The sequence below is a fragment of the Vespula pensylvanica genome, chromosome 15 (genome assembly GCF_014466175.1).
Source record: "Vespula pensylvanica isolate Volc-1 chromosome 15, ASM1446617v1, whole genome shotgun sequence".
Taxonomy (NCBI): Eukaryota; Metazoa; Arthropoda; class Insecta; order Hymenoptera; family Vespidae; genus Vespula; species Vespula pensylvanica.
Genome location: NC_057699.1, coordinates 3,865,551 through 3,884,015, shown reverse-complemented (window position 1 = coordinate 3,884,015; position 18,465 = coordinate 3,865,551). Strand labels below are relative to the sequence as shown.

General features: G+C 31.2%; 1 protein-coding gene and 1 long non-coding RNA gene across 5 annotated transcripts in view; one reads left to right on the top strand and one right to left on the bottom strand.

Moving 5' to 3' along the window:
- Nucleotides 1-4,431: 4,431 nt before the first annotated feature.
- Nucleotides 4,432-18,465, bottom strand: part of LOC122634755 (GRAM domain-containing protein 2A-like) — a 40,060-nt gene continuing 26,026 nt past the window's right edge. For 3 of the 4 annotated variants that reach the window (XM_043824025.1, XM_043824028.1, XM_043824029.1), the window contains 5 exons: nt 9,248-9,427; nt 6,995-7,148; nt 6,266-6,816; nt 5,493-5,754; nt 4,432-5,317 (listed from right to left, as the gene is read on the bottom strand). In XM_043824025.1, the coding sequence (XP_043679960.1) occupies nt 5,201-5,317; nt 5,493-5,754; nt 6,266-6,816; nt 6,995-7,148; nt 9,248-9,427 (1,264 nt within the window). In that variant the 3' untranslated portion in view covers nt 4,432-5,200. The remainder of the gene's footprint in view (nt 5,318-5,492; nt 5,755-6,265; nt 6,817-6,994; nt 7,149-9,247; nt 9,428-18,465) is intronic. The other variant, XM_043824027.1, reaches the window with a different exon arrangement.
- LOC122634768 lies at nt 12,722-13,561 on the top strand. The gene is made up of 3 exons (XR_006328462.1): nt 12,722-13,095; nt 13,220-13,270; nt 13,540-13,561. It is a non-coding gene; the product is annotated as an uncharacterized LOC122634768 (long non-coding RNA).

The following is an 18,465-nucleotide window of genomic DNA, read 5'->3' as shown; positions in this document are numbered from 1 at the left end:
AAAGAAATCACAAATCTATTCTAATTAAAATCAAGAATTATCATTCTCGAGTTTTCACACATGATATCGTTTACTACATAATGTTATCTTATCGTGTGAAAGAGCAATCATAATTAAGTCCATATAATAATATAATATAATATAACAATGCAATGGATGCTGCGGTTCTCCGCATTTTTTATCGTAATCGTAAAGGAAAAATTTTGTGTGGTTATCGGTTGAAAGGATGAAAGGAGTCAAGAAAAAGTTTTCATAGATTTATTTTGCGTTCTCTCTCTGGCTATGTCTGTGTATGTGTATGAGCATATGTGTATGCGTGTGTGTATGTAATCGGCCTACACGATTTACGTTGTAAAGTATTGGTCACTCTTTTTCTTTTCCAATTACTCATAAGCCTTCTTTCTTTCTTTCTTTCTTTCTTTCTTTCTTTCCAAAAAATACGGAAAGTTTCTTTTCGATAATTAACGAAACATGATCCTACGATATTTGTATATCGATTATTTCGATCAACGACATTTTTTTTTGTTTGTTTGTTTCTTTTTTATTTTTTTTTTTGGCTTTCCTTTTTGTTTTTTGTGTGTTTTTTTTTTATATTTTTTTTCAATAAGAAATGAAGGATAATCATTTTGATATATCTTCGTATTGATTGACTAATCGACGAACGCAATCCGAGAATGTCAAAGATGTAATAATATTAAAAAAATAAAAAAGAGAGAGAGGGAGAAACAAAGGGTTACAAAATTTGATAAAAATGATGATCCTTCGAACAAGATGCATCTAAAGAAATATAGATCAATTTTATATATCTTGACACTCGGAATGCGCGAACCGACACGGTGATTAATATTAATTTAAAAATCAATATTTGAATCAGTGAAATAAATAAATATATATATATATATATACACACATATACACATATATTTATGTATATATTAGAAGATATATCTCATCTAAGTAAAATGGACCGTTTATATTCGCGCGAGCACCCATCTAAAAAGTCTAAAAATATTTAGATTAAGGCAAGTATAGACGTGTATATATATGTATGTGTGTATGTATGTATGTATGTATGTATGTATGTATGTATGTATGTATGTATGCATGTATGCATATATAATACTATATAAATAAGAACGAGGAATCAGTAACTTCTTCGCTACGGAATGCAGCAGCTAACGCATATTCGGCTTTCGCGGATTCAAATTTTTTTGTTTACTTCTGTTTTTTTTTTGTTCTTGTTGTTTTTTGTTTTTTTTCGTTTTCACATCCTTTTCCTTTCTCTCTGAGCGTCGAACAAATTTGATCGATTCTAAGGAATTCTATCTCTTTGTTTTGTTTTTTCTTCTTTCTAATGTTCTTTTTTTTTTTTTTTTTTTTTTGATTACGAGATATTAATCATCCAATTTCTCTATCAAATTTGGCACAAGATTACTTGGCTACTTCATTGATTGCGCTAGCGATAATTTTGATATTAGAATGCTATAAATTTTCCACGACATTTTTATAAATGTCTACTCTTTCTCTTGCGTTTGTTTGCGTGCGGGCGTGTACGTGAGTGTGTGCACGTGTTCGTGTGTGTGTGCGTGAGCTTTTTCATTTTTTGTAGCTCCTTTTTCGTTTGTTCGCAAATTTATGATAAGTGTGCATAACATATACAAAACTATTTATCCGTACGTTAGAGAGAGAGAAAAAAATATTAAAAAAAAAAAAAAAAGATAAACGAAAATGAACGTATATATATATATATATATATATATATATATATAACTTGTCTTATTTTTTATAAATCATTCAAATGTGTTATTAGCTCATAATCGGATTATTTGTCGCTACTCATCTCTTTCTGTTTCTTTAAAGTAATATCTTTGAACCCGCGATATGCTTAAGGAACGCAACATACACGACAAACATACTGACAAACATATTCGAATTACGCATACACACACACACACACACACTCTTTCTTTCTCTCTCTCTCTTTCTCTCTCTTTCTCTTATCAGTCCTGATGCGTTAGCTCGCGTCTTTTTAAAAATCAAATCTTATCCAAACGCACTTTGGGTCTCCATTACAATGGCACGTGTTTAATTTTTATGCCTCGATTTACTTTCGCATTGCTGAAATATATCGAAAAGATTGATGCGAACGAAGTTATGAATCGAGTTGTTCGTGTGAGAAAACGAAATATTCATTGTACATATGTATGTCTTCGTTCCTATATCAACAATGTTGTTCCAAAAAAAAAAAAAAAAAATTAAAAAAGAGAAAAATAACCCGAAAGCAAAAAAAAAAAAAAAGAAATTGAAAACAAACGAAAATATGATAAAAATCGTTGGAAAATCATTTTTATATCGTTTGTTCATGAATTTCATCTTCGCTTTCTCTCTCTCTCTCTCTCTCTTTCTCTACGCACTCTGTTTAAACATTTTAAATAAATAAACGGATAATATATAAAGACGGACGTTCATTAAATTCAAGTGTTAAAAAGAAAACAACGAAACTTAAAAATACCTGAAATCTAACAAAATATCATCATCGATCATAACAATCATAATTCTAAATTCGAACGCCCAAATATATATGAATTAATCAACGAGTAATTACACATATACATGTACATGCATGAAACTCAATATATAAAGGAATTTCTCATTCTTTTTAGCCCTATATATACATATATATATAAGATTATATATATATATATATACATATAAGATTTTGTAAATATACATACATATAGCTAATAATATAATAATTATTATAACTGCACTTTTCTTTGTTAGATCCCACGTTGTGCTCGAGGAAAATACGACCACGTTTTTTATTTTTTCTTTCTTTTTTTTTCTGTCAAACACATTAAACATTTTCAACAATTAATATTGTGATTATTATTACTACGAAAGTTCTTTTATTTTTAATTAAAACCCGTAGGACGCAATTACGGGGATGATGAACAAATATAAAAGGAAAGAAAAAAGAACAAAGTTTACAAGTGATAAAAACGCGGTCGTGCATTCACCGAGATGCGTCCTCGATCCTATTATCACAGTCAATCTCCTATCTATCATCTTCATCATCATCATAATCATCATCACCATCACCACTACCACCTCCATCATCATCATCATCATCATCATCATCATCTCATCATCATCATCATCATCATCATCATCATCATCATCATCATCATCATCATCATCATCATCATCATCATCATGTTCATCTTTTTCGTCATCATCTCCTTCTTCTTCTTCTTCTTCTTCGTCTTTGTCTCGTACCACGTATTATTATCTTCTTTTTTTATATTTTTTTCATTGGAAATACAACGAATAACATAATGCCATTTTGAAACATACCTTCATATCCCAAACATTGAAAGCAAAAACACAACGAACGCGATAGACCGAGTACTATGTCTTCTCGGTGTGTAAAAGATTAGATATTTCGCGATAACTTTTTTTTTTCTATGTGTCTTTCGACTTCCCCATAACAAAAGAGAAAATTAAAAAGAAAAAAAAAAGGAAAAAGAAAAAAATTACAAGTTAATAAAATTTCCATGAATAAAATAATGATAATGATAATATAATAATAATAATAATAATAATAATAATAATAATAACAATAACAATAACAATAATAGTAATAATAGTAATAGTAATAATAACAATAGTAATAATAATAGTAGGAACGTTCGTGTGCACGCGAGCACGGCGACTACTACATAATTATTTCCTTTTTATCATTATTATCTTTTTTATTTTATTTTATTTTATTTTTTTTTTCTTAACAATATTCACATCAAATCGGTTATGAAAAACCTTCAAGAACCGATTCGTTGCCGTTCTATTTGCTCTCCTAATTTTTATTTCTTCTCTTTCTTCACAATATTAAAACAACTTTCAAAAGTTATTATCGTGCTACGTACGGTTAATAATTCATGAAATTATGGCATTATTTTTGGCAAAAATATTATAAATTCAACTACTGATGTAATGGTCGAAGTTGTTATACGATAGAAGAAAATTAAAAGAAGACGAAAAAAGAAACAAAAAACTTAAACAAAAAAAAAAAATTGAATTAAAAAAATAAACAACGGCAATGCTCGACCAGTTGACAAACTTCATAAATAACGGACATAAGTAGTAATCGCGAAATATGCAATTAATTCTATCTTTATGTATACATATCTGTTTGTTTGTTTGTTTGTTTTCTTTTTTATCAATATACATAATATACTATATATTTATGTGTGTGTATATTTTTTGTATAAGTGCATATACATAAGTTTTCTATATATATACATATGTAAATATATATATATATATATATATATATTATATATATAAATACATTTATGTATATATATGTACAGATATATATATATATATATATATATACATATACATATAGATATATACTTATATTTTGTATCTTTTTGTTCATATGTATTTTATTTCGCACCAGGGAGCCTTGGTTACGCGTGACTAGTTTAAATAAAAAATAAAACACTTTTTTCGTTCGCCGTTAAAAAGCACCACCATTTACTTCCATACTCTTTGCTCTTTTTTTTCATTCATCTTTCGACTCGTCATTTCGTCATTTTTATTTGCATTAAAAAATGTTTTCTCTCTCTTTCTCTCCCCCCCCCCTCTCTCTCTATACATAACAATTTTTCTAAGTTATTTAATAAAACCATTTACGAGTAACGACGAACGATAAAAAACGCCAGAATGTAAAGAAAAAATAAAAGGCGAAGTGGACTGTCGTGGTGACGGTGATGGGTGTGGTGTGGGGGTTATGGGGAAGAGCATATACATACATACATATACATACATATATATATATATACATATACATATATATATATATAAGGAGAGAATATAATCATCATAAAATCGAAAAATTCACTCTTCTTCTTTTTTATGGCTAAACTGCCTACAAATATCAACACCCATCCCCCGCCCACGCTCCCGTTCTTCTTTTTTCTTGTTTTGTTGTTGTTGTTTTTTATAGTTGGAAGTTCTAATCGTAATGGTGCTAAACGATAATATTTTATCATCAATGATCATTCGGTGATCGCCATAATCATCTCGCATGAAGAAAACAACGAGACACGTTTCATACGCTAACAAGGCGATGGGTATTTGTATAATTATTTGGTTTAATGATATTATTAGTATTATTTATCCACCCCGGGGGCTAACTTGGCGCATCTTCTGGTTCTATCGGTCCTCCGGATACAGCTGCCGATCCTCTTTCACCGGCTTGACTCATTGCTACAAATTGTTGCGACAATGTTTGCAGACTTTGCCGGACCTAAAAAATGATAAAGATATAGTCAGAAAGAAAGAAAGAAAAAAAAGTGACGGAGATAGAGAAAGAAAGAGAGAGAAAATTAAAATAGAGAATGTTAAAACATTGTTTAAATATTTATGTTATTAATTATATTTGTATCTTTTGAGTGTGACAAACTAGAAATATATAAATTTACCTTAGCTATCTGATCGAGATTCGAATTGAGATAATGCAAGAGTCGATCATGCGTAAAATGTTCCGGTGAGACAAGAGGATGATTTAGATATGCCGTATGCAATCTATCGATGCGGAACATCATCATCGCAGCCGAAACATACAAAGCTGCCAGGACCACAACCAATATAGCGATTACTGTGCCGGGCTTCAATCCACCAACAAAAAATGTACCAAGAGATTTGTTAGGTGAGATCGGTATCGATGGTGTCACTGAATCCACTCTAAAATAACAAAGAGAAAGGGAAAGAAGAATTAAAAAAAAAGAAAAGGAAAGAAAAAACAACAACGACAACGAGTGTATAACACCGTCGACGACGTCAAGGAATATAAAAGATTTTCCAATAATTCGTGTCCTACTTCGTTCTACAGGGTGACCCAAGCAAAAGTTCCTTTTGCGACGTCAACGATTTAAAACTAATTTTTTATTTAATTACTCATATTCCTCGAGCATAGATATTGTCAAAAATTAATCTAAAACGTTTCGAAAGAGAACGAACGATACATTCTCTCCTTCAGCTTTTACTTTCCTTTTAATTTCTTTTTGAAAGATCATCTACAAACTTTGGAGCCATCCTGTAAGGTCTAGCATCACTGACAAGTAGTTTTGAAATAAGTAGGTCTAGTGTGTAGGCACGATATATGTCTTGTTCGTGCGTCTGTTTGTTTGTATATAAAGAACAAGGAAAAGGACAGATAGAGAAATAGATGAACGTAAAAAAAGATTAGACCAACCTGGTACTAGGAACAGGAGTATGACTTGGTCTAGAAATAGTAGGTGATAAACCATCGGTATCGGTACAAACAGTCGGTGGTCTTGAAGCGGTTTGATCGGTACCACTTTCTGACATACTCGAATCATCTTCTTCAGGATTAACTTCCGAATCGTCGACCAGCAACGTATCCGGTGGTAATAATTTCGCTTCATCGGGAAGAGGTAATACGTCCGGTGAAGCTCTTGGTATTATTGCCTCGTCCCAAACCTGTTTCATGAGTTTGAAGGTCGAATCTCTCGATAGTAAAGAACAGAACACGTGTCTCTCATCCTCGGTCGCTACCGCGACAGCATTTGGAATGATCTTAGCCGTCTTCTCTTTACTGATCTTCAACACCGAGGCCGTTGGTATTAACAGCTTTGTAACGTAACCGAAAACGTTGCTATAGAAGGCGAAGTAATTCGGTGTTATGTAAAGGTGACCTTGAAGTAGGATATCGCCCACCAGTGCACAACTGTAGTAGTTTAATACACGTTCATCCGCGGCTACCTGATGTCGAAATTTTGAGGACTATATATTAGCACTGATTAACTGTCCTTTTGTTAGGTCCAATGAAATTTTATAGCAAAAAAAAAATATATATATATATATATATATATTTATGTGCAATATAATTTCACAAAGATAATAATATCTTATGTGTAGTAATAAAATTATCTTCATTTTTATTAATATTTATTAATCGTACCTGAGTAAAATGCCGATGAAATTTCTTTTGTCTTGCACTACTGGTAGACGATGGCGAGGATCTAGATGAAGATCTACTGATCTTCGCCGGTGTCTGAACAATACCACCGGCTGCCATCGATGGAGTACTCCTGCTCAATGGCTTTGATAGCTGACTGAAAATCAAATGGAGAAATGATTATAAGGAAAATGTAGAGAAAAATAATCCTTTTGTTGTACTTTAATTAAATGAAATAATTTAGTCGGTATATACGAATGGTAGGTACGAGACAAGGTTTTCTTTTTGAAGGTCTTCCTCCTTGCAACTATAACCCAATAATACGATTTATTTTTAATGTTCTTCACGGAAACGCAAGAATGACTTTTATAATGGAACTATATTGATAGCTTTTTCGTAATCAAGCTTTATCGATTCGGTTTTTATCGTTATGGCTAATCAAAAAATTTATAATTCATTGGTATATACATAGCTATTATATATTAGCAAAGAATATATGTATAAAATAGTATGTACGTATATACGTGCATATATATATATATGTATATATATATGTATATATATATGTATATTATGTATACTCAACGAAATGGACATTATATTGGAGTCACGTCGATTATGATCCATATCTTATAAAACAATGAAATTGACAAATATATCGATCATAGAAAATAGAACAAAATATATTTTAATAGTATACGATTGTGATAACGTTAAATAAATGTTACTTCCTGTTTTCATCGATAACAATATCTAACAATAAATATAGTAGAGACACGTAAACGCACTCGCACATACACATACACGTATATTCTTCATTTATTAATAAATTTAACGCTTTGACCTTTCCGTATATATTAAATTTATATATATATATATATATATATATATATATATATATATATATAAGGAGATGACATATAAAAATATAAAAGTATTTAACTCATTAAAATTTTTGCTGATATTGCTTGATATCGAATTATATCTGCTGATTCTCGGTCTTATAGTAACACCCCACAAATCGTTGCTCCAAACGTCAAACTTGAATCCTTGCATCTTGTCGTCTCAAATTTGATCGGTCGAACCGTATCGAATCGAATTGAATCGAAAGAGCAATTAAGATTATTATAATAGTAATAAAACGTTTCCTTTGTTATCGTATCCTCTTCTTTTTTTTTTTTTTTTGTTGAATACGCCAAAAGAAATAAATTCGAAATTGACACTGAATCGAAAAAAAAAAAAAAACAACAAAATGAAATGAAATGAAATGAAATGAAATGAAATTAAATGAAATGAAATTAAATTGAACAAAAAACACACGCGCAGTGGACGCGTACTTTATTTCTCATAAAAATTCTTTTAATTTAACGACTTCGACAACTTCGACACGAGCCTCTAACGATATAACTTCGTTCTCGATCATCGTACGTTCAACAATTTATAAAACGTTTACTCGCGTTCCGTCGATCTTGTCTTTACAATTTTCGATAAGACACAATGTCACGATTCGAGTGAGACATCCGTAAAGCTTATCGAGAGAGTTGCAGGTGGAAGAAGACCTAACTTTATCTAACTAGATCAACGGATCGTCGATTGATATCGTTCATACTTAAACGAAATGGAAAAAGAAAAAAAAAAATACAATATTAGAAGTACAATGTACGAATTCTTTTTGGTAGCCGAGATAAAAGTGTTTTATATTAAAAATGAGTAGGATATAGTCTAAAAAAAAAAAAAAAACAGGATATAGTGAATGAGAGACAAGGGTACAGTATGGAAAATGTATATCTACGAGTTAAGGAAGATCTATCGATCCATCGATCTTAATTCCAATTTTGTTGCTACTTTTATGAACGCAAATGACAATTATCAGGGAAAGTAATTGATTCTTCTGCTTCGATAATCGATCGAGAGATCAATGGAAGTAAATCATTGCGAAATCGATGACTAATTTCCGAATGACGATGATTTTATATATTTACATACATATACATATATATATATATATATACACACACACACACATATATATATATATTTTTTGTCACTCTCCTTCCCCCTCTCCCTCCGATTCCCCAACAACTTTTGTCAGCTGTGTAAATAATAACAATAATGTTTTTATAAGAAAGAACACAGGTGTTTCATTATCGCAGAATTCCAAGATCTTATCGATCCTTACGATGGATCATTTTGAAGAATAAACAAGTGTATTTCGATAAGTATTTCTTTTCTTTTTCTTTTTCTTTTTTTTTTTACCTGTCGTTACATCTCAATGCTGCATGACTCGGACTTCTTGGTGGTTGGGGAACTTGGATATTGGCAACAACAGTAAGCTGAGAAGGATTGATCGATTGTTGGCCCGTTTGCGGTACCCCAGGCGTAGTAGATTGAAGCGGTGTACTTGGCGCCGAACGTGCTCCTATGGACCCCGCAGACCTAATAATGTACAACAATATTTATTATCGTTTATTATCGATCTTAGTTATCTGTTAACGTTGATTAGAAATTTTTTTTTTTTTTATTGTAGCATTAACGATGTCTTTGTATCAATGTGAACGAGATAACATTTGTGAAATAATTTTATTTTAAATAATAATAATAATAATGATGATGATGATGATGATAATAATAATAATAATAATAATAATAAAATTGTTGCTATCGTTATTATCGTTGTTATTATTATTATTATTATTGTTGTTGTTGTTGTTGTTGTTGTTGTTGTTGTTGTTATTGTTGTCAAAAAATATCATAAAGTTCGATTTGATTATGCATATGTACGAGAGATTGATTCAGCAATGTTGAATTAGAAATTATCTAGAAAATATTAAAATACGCGTTTTGTATCGATGCAATCGAGATAGATAAAATTCAATTTAATTACGATTTTAATCGATATCGATATTGAATTATTTGTTTAAATAATTATTAGATCGATTTAATGGGTTATTACCTTGCTCTCGTTATTGTACCAGATGATAGACACAGATCTATCAAAGCTCGTGTTTCGAACTCCATCATTCTTATTATTAGTCACAAAGATCGTCCGACGAAAAATTTATTATGTTTAAAAGGGAAGGGAAAAAGAAAAAGAAACAAGAAAGAAAAACAAGAAACTCCGAATTCTCCTATCCAAAATTTCTGTCTCAAACGTTAATTGTCACCAATCAACAATCGACGCGAGAATCTAATTATTTCTAATACCTAACAATGGATATTTCTCGTTTATATTAAGATGCCGAGAAATTGATCGTCGCCATTAATAAAAGCCACGTTCGTATCGGCACTTTTTAAACATCGTTCTTCTCGATGATCGAACTCTTGCTCCTAATGTTTTCATTACTAAACGCGCGATAAATATGAAACTCATTTTGTACGGGATGCGCGACGAAACAAGGAGCGACGATGATAAATATATTAAGTAGTAACACTAACAACTATTTCACCGATCAACGGTGATTGATTTTGATGAGGGGGGAAAAAAAAAAAAAAATTACGAAAAAAGAAAAAGAACGCGCGATGGATTATAATTGCAAGCTAGAGAGAAGAAAGAGGAAGGAAAAAAAAGATGGAAAAACTAGATATGTAAAACGTAAAGAATTAGAAACGAGACACTGCGATTTTATAGTTCAGCCTTCCACGGACCAGCCGGGATATAAGACTGACTCGATTTCGACTCGTATGTCTCATACATACATAGAAAGAAAAAGAGAGGGAGAGAGAGAGAGAGAGAGAGAGAGAGAGAAAGGAAAAAAAAAAGAAAACATCCACCACCTTCGTCCTCTCGACCTCTTGACCTTCTTAATCATTAATTTCCTCTACGCATTCTTTTTAACTCCCACCAAACTTCTCAAGGTGGCACGATATCACTTGGTTTATTCACTTTGCAATATCGTAAAGTCGATAGATGGAAAAGAAAAAGAAAAAAAGAAAAAATTAAGGAAATTCATTCTCTCGAACAATCGAATATTCATTAAAAGTTTTAATAATCTTCTCATTTATATATCTTCATTTCGTTAAATTCAATCATCAATTTCATACTACAATTACAAACTGTTACGACAAACGAATGATTACATTTCTTGTATGAACGAAATAAAAATACGAAAAAGAAGATAGATGGACAATAAAAATAAATAAATAAAAGGTAAACGATAAAAAAGAATAAAATAAATAAAAAGGATGTACAAAATTTGAGTTGAGAGATATTTCATCATTCGATCCAAATCGATAAAATGATCGATCAATTCAAATATCTGCGATTACTGGACACACCCTGCGTGATAATAATTATTTACACACACACACACACACACACACACACACACACACACACACACACACACACACACACACACACACACACACACACACACACACACACACACACACACACACACACACACACACACACACACACACACACACACACACACACATACATACATACATACATACATATATATATATATATATATATATATATATATAAAATTACTAATACTTGTGATTATCTTATATCACGTGGCGGTCACGACGTCTTTAAAAAATCGATTGCCTTTCCCGTATCCTTTCCTATAGATTTTAATAAAACTCTAGCTTCTTTCTCTCCATTTCTTTTTTACTTTTTCTAACCCCTTTTCTTCCTTCGTCATTGTCCATAACATTTATCTTACATTATTAAGATACACCAGGTGTTCTTCTTCCTAGACTTTCTTCCGAAGGACGTTGAATGACGTCATGAACTAGATACGACCGAATTATCGACAAGTTTTATCAATTTTTATGCAATGTATAATATACGTATATATATATAGAGAAAGAGATACACGTATTAAGAAGAAATACTTAGATGATATGTTCAGTCTACGTCTGTGCAACGTTCGAGGCACGATAACTGTTGTTTAGATTTTCTATCCTCTTTTTTTGAAAATACACGTACTCTCTCTCTCTCTCTCTCTCTCTCTCTCTCTCTCTCTCTCTCTCTCTTTCTTTTTTCTCGTATTAAATGGAATGCAAGTAAAAAAATGCGGTTGTTATTGTTTAATTGGAATGTACTCGTGATTAGTGATAAAGCACGATTAAATGTGAAACCGTTTCCGCCCACATTTTTATAATAAAAAATAGAAACAACGTACGTGTTTCCATTACGCAGTGCAGTTACTAATCGATGCAACTGACAACTGATTGAGAAAGGTTGATTATGTAATATTAATTATATTATAGATCTTTTTTATATAGATTATAATTTATTGTTTGAGATTAGGAGTTAAAAGTTTCTGAGTTTGTAATTTTATAGAAAAAAAAGTTTGAACGAAAAAAAAAAAAAAAAAAAGAGAGAATTAGTTTTTAATATCATTTAGAAACACTTTAGGTAGACTGTATATACTGTTGCACTTTGATAAATTTACTGCTTTTTCCTACTCACTTTAAAAGTGACATTTATTACATTAAAAAAAAAGAAAGAAAAAAGAAAAACAAACAATGTCGCAAATTTTCACATTATTTCCGTATATACATAGGTGCATATATACATATATAATAACATATATATATATACATATATATGTACATACACGCATAGAAATATGCAAGGAAGGAGAATAAAAAAAGAAATAAATCGTTGATAAAAACTGACGTGAAATATTTTCGAAGCACGATTTGTGTTTTTACGTTTGAAAATATTTTCCAAATGCAACACTCTCAGCGAGAATGAAAAATAAATATCTTTTTTCTTTTCTTCTTTTTTCTTTTCCCGAAATAAATCGATTGTAATAACGAAACTTAAAGAAATATCTTTCGGGCTCAATTTAAGTTTCTATTTCTAAATATTTTCAAAACAAATTCCCGAAGCGTTTTCTTTTGATATGTTTCAGGTAGGCCTCGACCTCATCATCGTTTTATTAAGTACGCGTATGTTAACATAAATGATTACTTTTGTCTTTCTTTTAAGAGAAAGAAAAAATACATTTTTGTTTATTCCAAGGATCGTGTTTATATTGACGCGAAGAATGGACGACAGATAATCGAAGATGTAAACAAGTATATTGATCGATATATATATATATATATATATATATATATATATGTATTTATGCATTTATGTACGTATATGTGTATGTATATGTGTTCTCTTTTGATCTACAATTTATAATCTTTTCTAGTTAATGTATTTGTCTCTCTCTCTCTCTCTCTCTCTCTCTAACTATCTATCATTTTTGTTCCTAGATCAATCTTACGAGTTGGAAGAGCTTCGGTACATCGATCATTCCTGAAAAGGTCGTATTTGTCGATATATATCGATATTCTCGGTGATAAAAATCTGCGAGATTTCTTTGAAAGATTTGTCAACTTATATCGTCCTTCTATCGTATCTATCATATATTAATTAAATAATTATTGGAAACAAAATATCGTATAATACCTTTTCTTAAATATATTCGCAATTTCTTTTCAATTATATTTTTAATCAAATATATTTAATATTATGTTGATTTATCGTCGAGTTAACATTATAATGATAAACGACGTTTGATTTTATCTTTTAGACGATTAACTCTGACTTCCCACCTACATCGAGGAATATATATATATATATATATATATATATATAGTTCTTTTTAAATTGAAAATTTAAATTTAAAACGAGATAAAAGAAAAAGAGAAAGAAGAGAGAAGAAATCATTAGAAAATGAATTCAAAGATTTGAAGATGTCGACAAAATTTCTAACTCTGTACGAAGCATGGATCTTACGCGGTCGGCTAAGCGCGTTTGCATTATTTTTAGAATTCACGCTCCGCGTTTAACGCATGCACGTGGATACAGCGTTTGTACAACGTTATGGAGAAGAATAAGAAGAAGAAGAATAAAAAGAAAAAGAAGAAGGAGAAAGAGAAACAGTAAAACGGAAGAAAAATAACAGAAAAGAGACGAATTGGCCATATACCTACTTATGCATGCGTTGACTTAACGATAAGAAAGAACGAATACGAAATACGATATCCCGAATCTTATATACTTATTCAGATTTATTCCAAGAAAAAAAAAAAAAAAAAATGAAGAAACAAACAAAAAAATCAATTAGCATACGAGTAAAAAAGAGAATTACCACGACAATACAATGGAGAGAATTGAATTTAACGCAACTACTTGTCGCCGTGCAATAAAGAAATTTATTCTGATATTGATCGATCGACCGTTCTTTTAAGAAGCCAAAGAACGGAGAAAAAAGAAAAGGAAAAGAAGAATAAAAAACGATGGCTCGATTATACGCTGAGCAAGCCTATCTCAATATACCATCTATCGGTCCGTTTCCAAATGCAGCTCGTCTGTATCAATCGAATTGATTATGGAATAGGTAGTACATACGTCAACGATGAGATGTTCTGTTTTGTAATCGTACGCACGTAGAACAAAATGATTCATTTTTTTCTTAACGAGTCTACGAAATTGTTAATCAATGTAAGAATCAATTCAATTAGTTGTCGATCATTTAAATCGAGATGTTTACGAATGTCGAGTGTGACTCGACAAAGCGCATGTCGAGTAGCGGTCGACAAAGCGCATGTCGAGTAGCGGTCGACAAAGTGCATGTCGAGTAGCGGTCGACAAAACGCATGTCGAGTAGCGGTCGACAAAGTGCATGTCGAGTAGCGGTCGACAAAGCGCATGTCGAGTAGCGGTCGACAAAATTCGTGTCGAGTGTGACTCGACAATCGTTGACGAATTACACCGTAGACTCGTAGACATTGACGAATTATTCCCTAGACTATTTTTTTTCTACTTTTCGTTTATTTCTTATAATACGTTAATCGTTAAGAAAGAAAATTAAAATAATTGTATTGATTAAAGTATATATACAGGGTGGTTCAAAAGTTTCCGAATTATTGTAAAAAGAAAAGAAATCAATCACTCTTCTTCGAGACTTTTCAGACTTCTTAGTCAGGTTTTTACCATTATAATTTGCAAGAAAAAAGATAAAGGAAATTATCATAAAGAGTCTTGAAAAAGCGTGTAACTTATTCTTAAAATTATTCAGAAAATTTGTGCATACTTATGAAAGCGTAGCAAGCGTAGGCACTTGAAAAGCGAGCATTTTCTAAGTAACACGTGCTTGCACTCGACCTCCATAAACCTCTCGATAGTTCGACTTTAAATTCGAACTCGTTCTCTCTCTCTCTCTCTCTCTCTCTCTCTCTCTCTCTCATATCATCAATATACTTTTCCATTCAGCCTGCTTTTCCTACTCTTTCACTTTCTCATTTTTTCAAATCAAGCGTAATACATTCCAAACAAATAAGAACACTTAGTTCAACGATCGATGTTTCGATAGATCAATACGATTAGCCTAATTTTTCAACGCTCTTCTTCCCACCCAATAATAATTATTTTTAATCATCGCGAAACGAGGCGATCGACTTTGAATTAATCAGAGCATGTACCGGTATTTCCTGTTTTGCGACCGTGCTTCCTTCTTCTCAAAGTGTCGAAAAAATGAAGAACAGAAACAAAAGTAAAAACGATAAAAAGAAATAATTCGTAAATATTATTAATATTCGGTCGATGATCCGATTCGATTGGATCTTATACGGGCTTCCTTCCTGGAGAAATTGCCTTTCAAATATTAGCACACATTCTCTACTATAATAAACGACATACGTATATATGTATATATATATATATATATGATATTAACATCTTCTTCTCGCATGCTCACTTTTGAACTCTGATAATCATTGAAACGGGGTCATTGTCTCTAGTTGATCCCACTATCTTCTTTTAGATAATAATAGTCGGCCTTTGAACTTCTCTTCTAACGCAAGTTTGTCTCTTCGAAAATAAACGATCTTAAGATATTTTTCATTTCTCTCTCTTTCGGTGCTTTTTTCTTTCTTTTCTCTATTTTCCTTTTTTATTATTATTATTATTATTATTATTATTACTATTATTTTTTTTTTTTTGAACAACGAACGATCATTATCGCAGCATAGACACAAATTTTTGCAAGAGATATAAAAACGATGGGGCACGTAGATTTCTTTTGTTCGTTTTTTCTTTTTTATTATTTTTTTCAAAAAAACAGATGTCTTTCTATCACCTATATATTCACTGCGAAGTGAACAGTGACTATGTACGCACGAGTATCGCATAACGTAATAGCGAGCATTATCGTTCATTTCCGGTGACGATGACGAGATCGCAAAGTTCGAGTTATACGTATACCTATATACTATACGATGTGCGAATTCAGTACGATCGAAGTTAGAAGAGAGAAGAGAAAAAGAAAAGAAAAGAAAAAAAAAAAGAAAAAAAAAAGAACGGTAAATCCATAGAAATAATAAAAACGTTCGCTTTAAATTGTCAATCTTGTTTGTTGAAAGTAAAATAAAAACTGTATCATTTATTCATCGAATTATTCTAATGCTAATCGATCGAACGAATTAATTACTCACGATTTTTATCGCGGAGAGGAAAGACAAAAAAAAAAAAGGAAGGGGAAAATAAAGAAATAAATAAAACGAAAGTCATCGCAAAACGATCGATGAAACTAATTGATACATAACGGGAACATATCATGATCGTTTTCATACGTATATCTATCGCTTGATGAAACGTCGAATAAATTATCAGTACATCGATAAAAATCGATGTAAGAATATTACCAACAAATATCGAAAGTGTACTCAAGAAGGCAGAAAGAAAAGAACGAATGATTAAGAAAAGTGCTTTCTTACGTAATTAAATTTCTTCCTTTTTATTTCTATTTTTTTTTTTTCCTTTTGTTGACTTCTCTCATCTTCGAACATTGAAAAGTCATTTTCGAAAGAAAAGTTAATTCCAAACGATTAAATAATCCTTACGATCTCAACAAAAAAGTAAAAAGTAAATATACATTTTTCGCTTTTAAATAATTATAATAATCGATTTTTAAAGTCGTCTGAGAGTTTTGTTTTTTGTTTTCTTTCTTTAAACTGCTACCTAGAAACTTTGGGTCTACCCTGTAGATATCATACGCAAACACATGCATACATACATAAATGAGAATCGAAGGATACGTTTAATGCATACGTATGTATACTTATCAAGTCCTCGTTACTATTTCTTTCGTTTCTTTATTAAAGATTCTTTAACTCGAAATAATATATATATATATATATATATATATATATATATATATAGATAGATAGATAGATAGATATATACGTATTATAGATCGTTTTTCGCAATGGTTACGTGTTCTTGCAAAAAGAAATATATATAAACATACATACACACACACACACACACACATATATATATAGACATGTTACTGGCACATGGTCTTAAGAGAATTAGGTTTTCGGTTCAGCTCGAACGAAGGGAAATAATAAATGGGATAATCGGGATGGAAAGACCGAGATAGTTTATATATCGTTCGACTTTGCAGAGGTTGCCCGCAAAATCCATTAAGTAAAGAGGTCAGCGAGCAGAGAAGGTCATCTCTCTCTCTCTCTCTCTCTCTCTCTCTCTCTCTCTCTCTCTCTCTCTCTCTCTCTCTCTCTCTGTCTATCTCCGTCTTTTTCTCTGAGAACAACTCGAGCGTAGGAAAAGTATCGAACACCTACGCTTTCGAATCAATTTCGTTCGATTCTTTTCCTTGAGAATGATAACCATGAAATTTCATTTGATTTTTCGATACTATTTTTGAAGGACAATTACGATCGTAAAAATAAAGAGAGAATGATACAAACACACATACACACACATATACGTATACACGCGCGTGCGTTATTTTTTATTTTATTATTCGATCATACTTATCCAACATTTCATCGAGAAATAGACAAGTACTCAAGGATGCGTTTTATTCACTGATAGATATAACGTTGAATTTGCGAGAAGGAAATTCTCAAGGTCGACCATATTGATAAAGAAATAACTTCGCTTCGAGGAAAAAACACTTGAAAGAGATAGAGAGAGAGAGAGAGAGAAGAGAGAGAGGGAGGAAGAGAAAGAGAGAGTGAAAGAGAGCAAGTATAATATTTTCAAAAGGATTTTAACGATATCATCGAAAATAGATGTACGTATTTATATATTTATGTATATATGTATGTATGTATGTATATATATATATATATATACGTCGTAATAGATTTTTCTTTTAAATATCATATACTCATTGTAATACACTTAACTCGCTAACTCTGTTAATTAACTCCAATGCTCCGTTTGACCCGAACTATGAACAAGTTCAATAAGTACTTGATTTTCGTTAGATTAAACGAAGTAGTTAGTATTAGTATGGCTCACGGGTAACTAAACGTTTAAAACTAATCCGCTCAGCTTATACATAGCATCGAAACAGATTTGAAAAAAAAAAAGAAAATAGAAAACAAAAAATGTTTTTTAAGCTTATGATTTCAATTCTTTATGCGCGCGCGTGTGTGCATACCGAATGTGATTCGACAATCATTGACTAAACTATTCCGTAGAC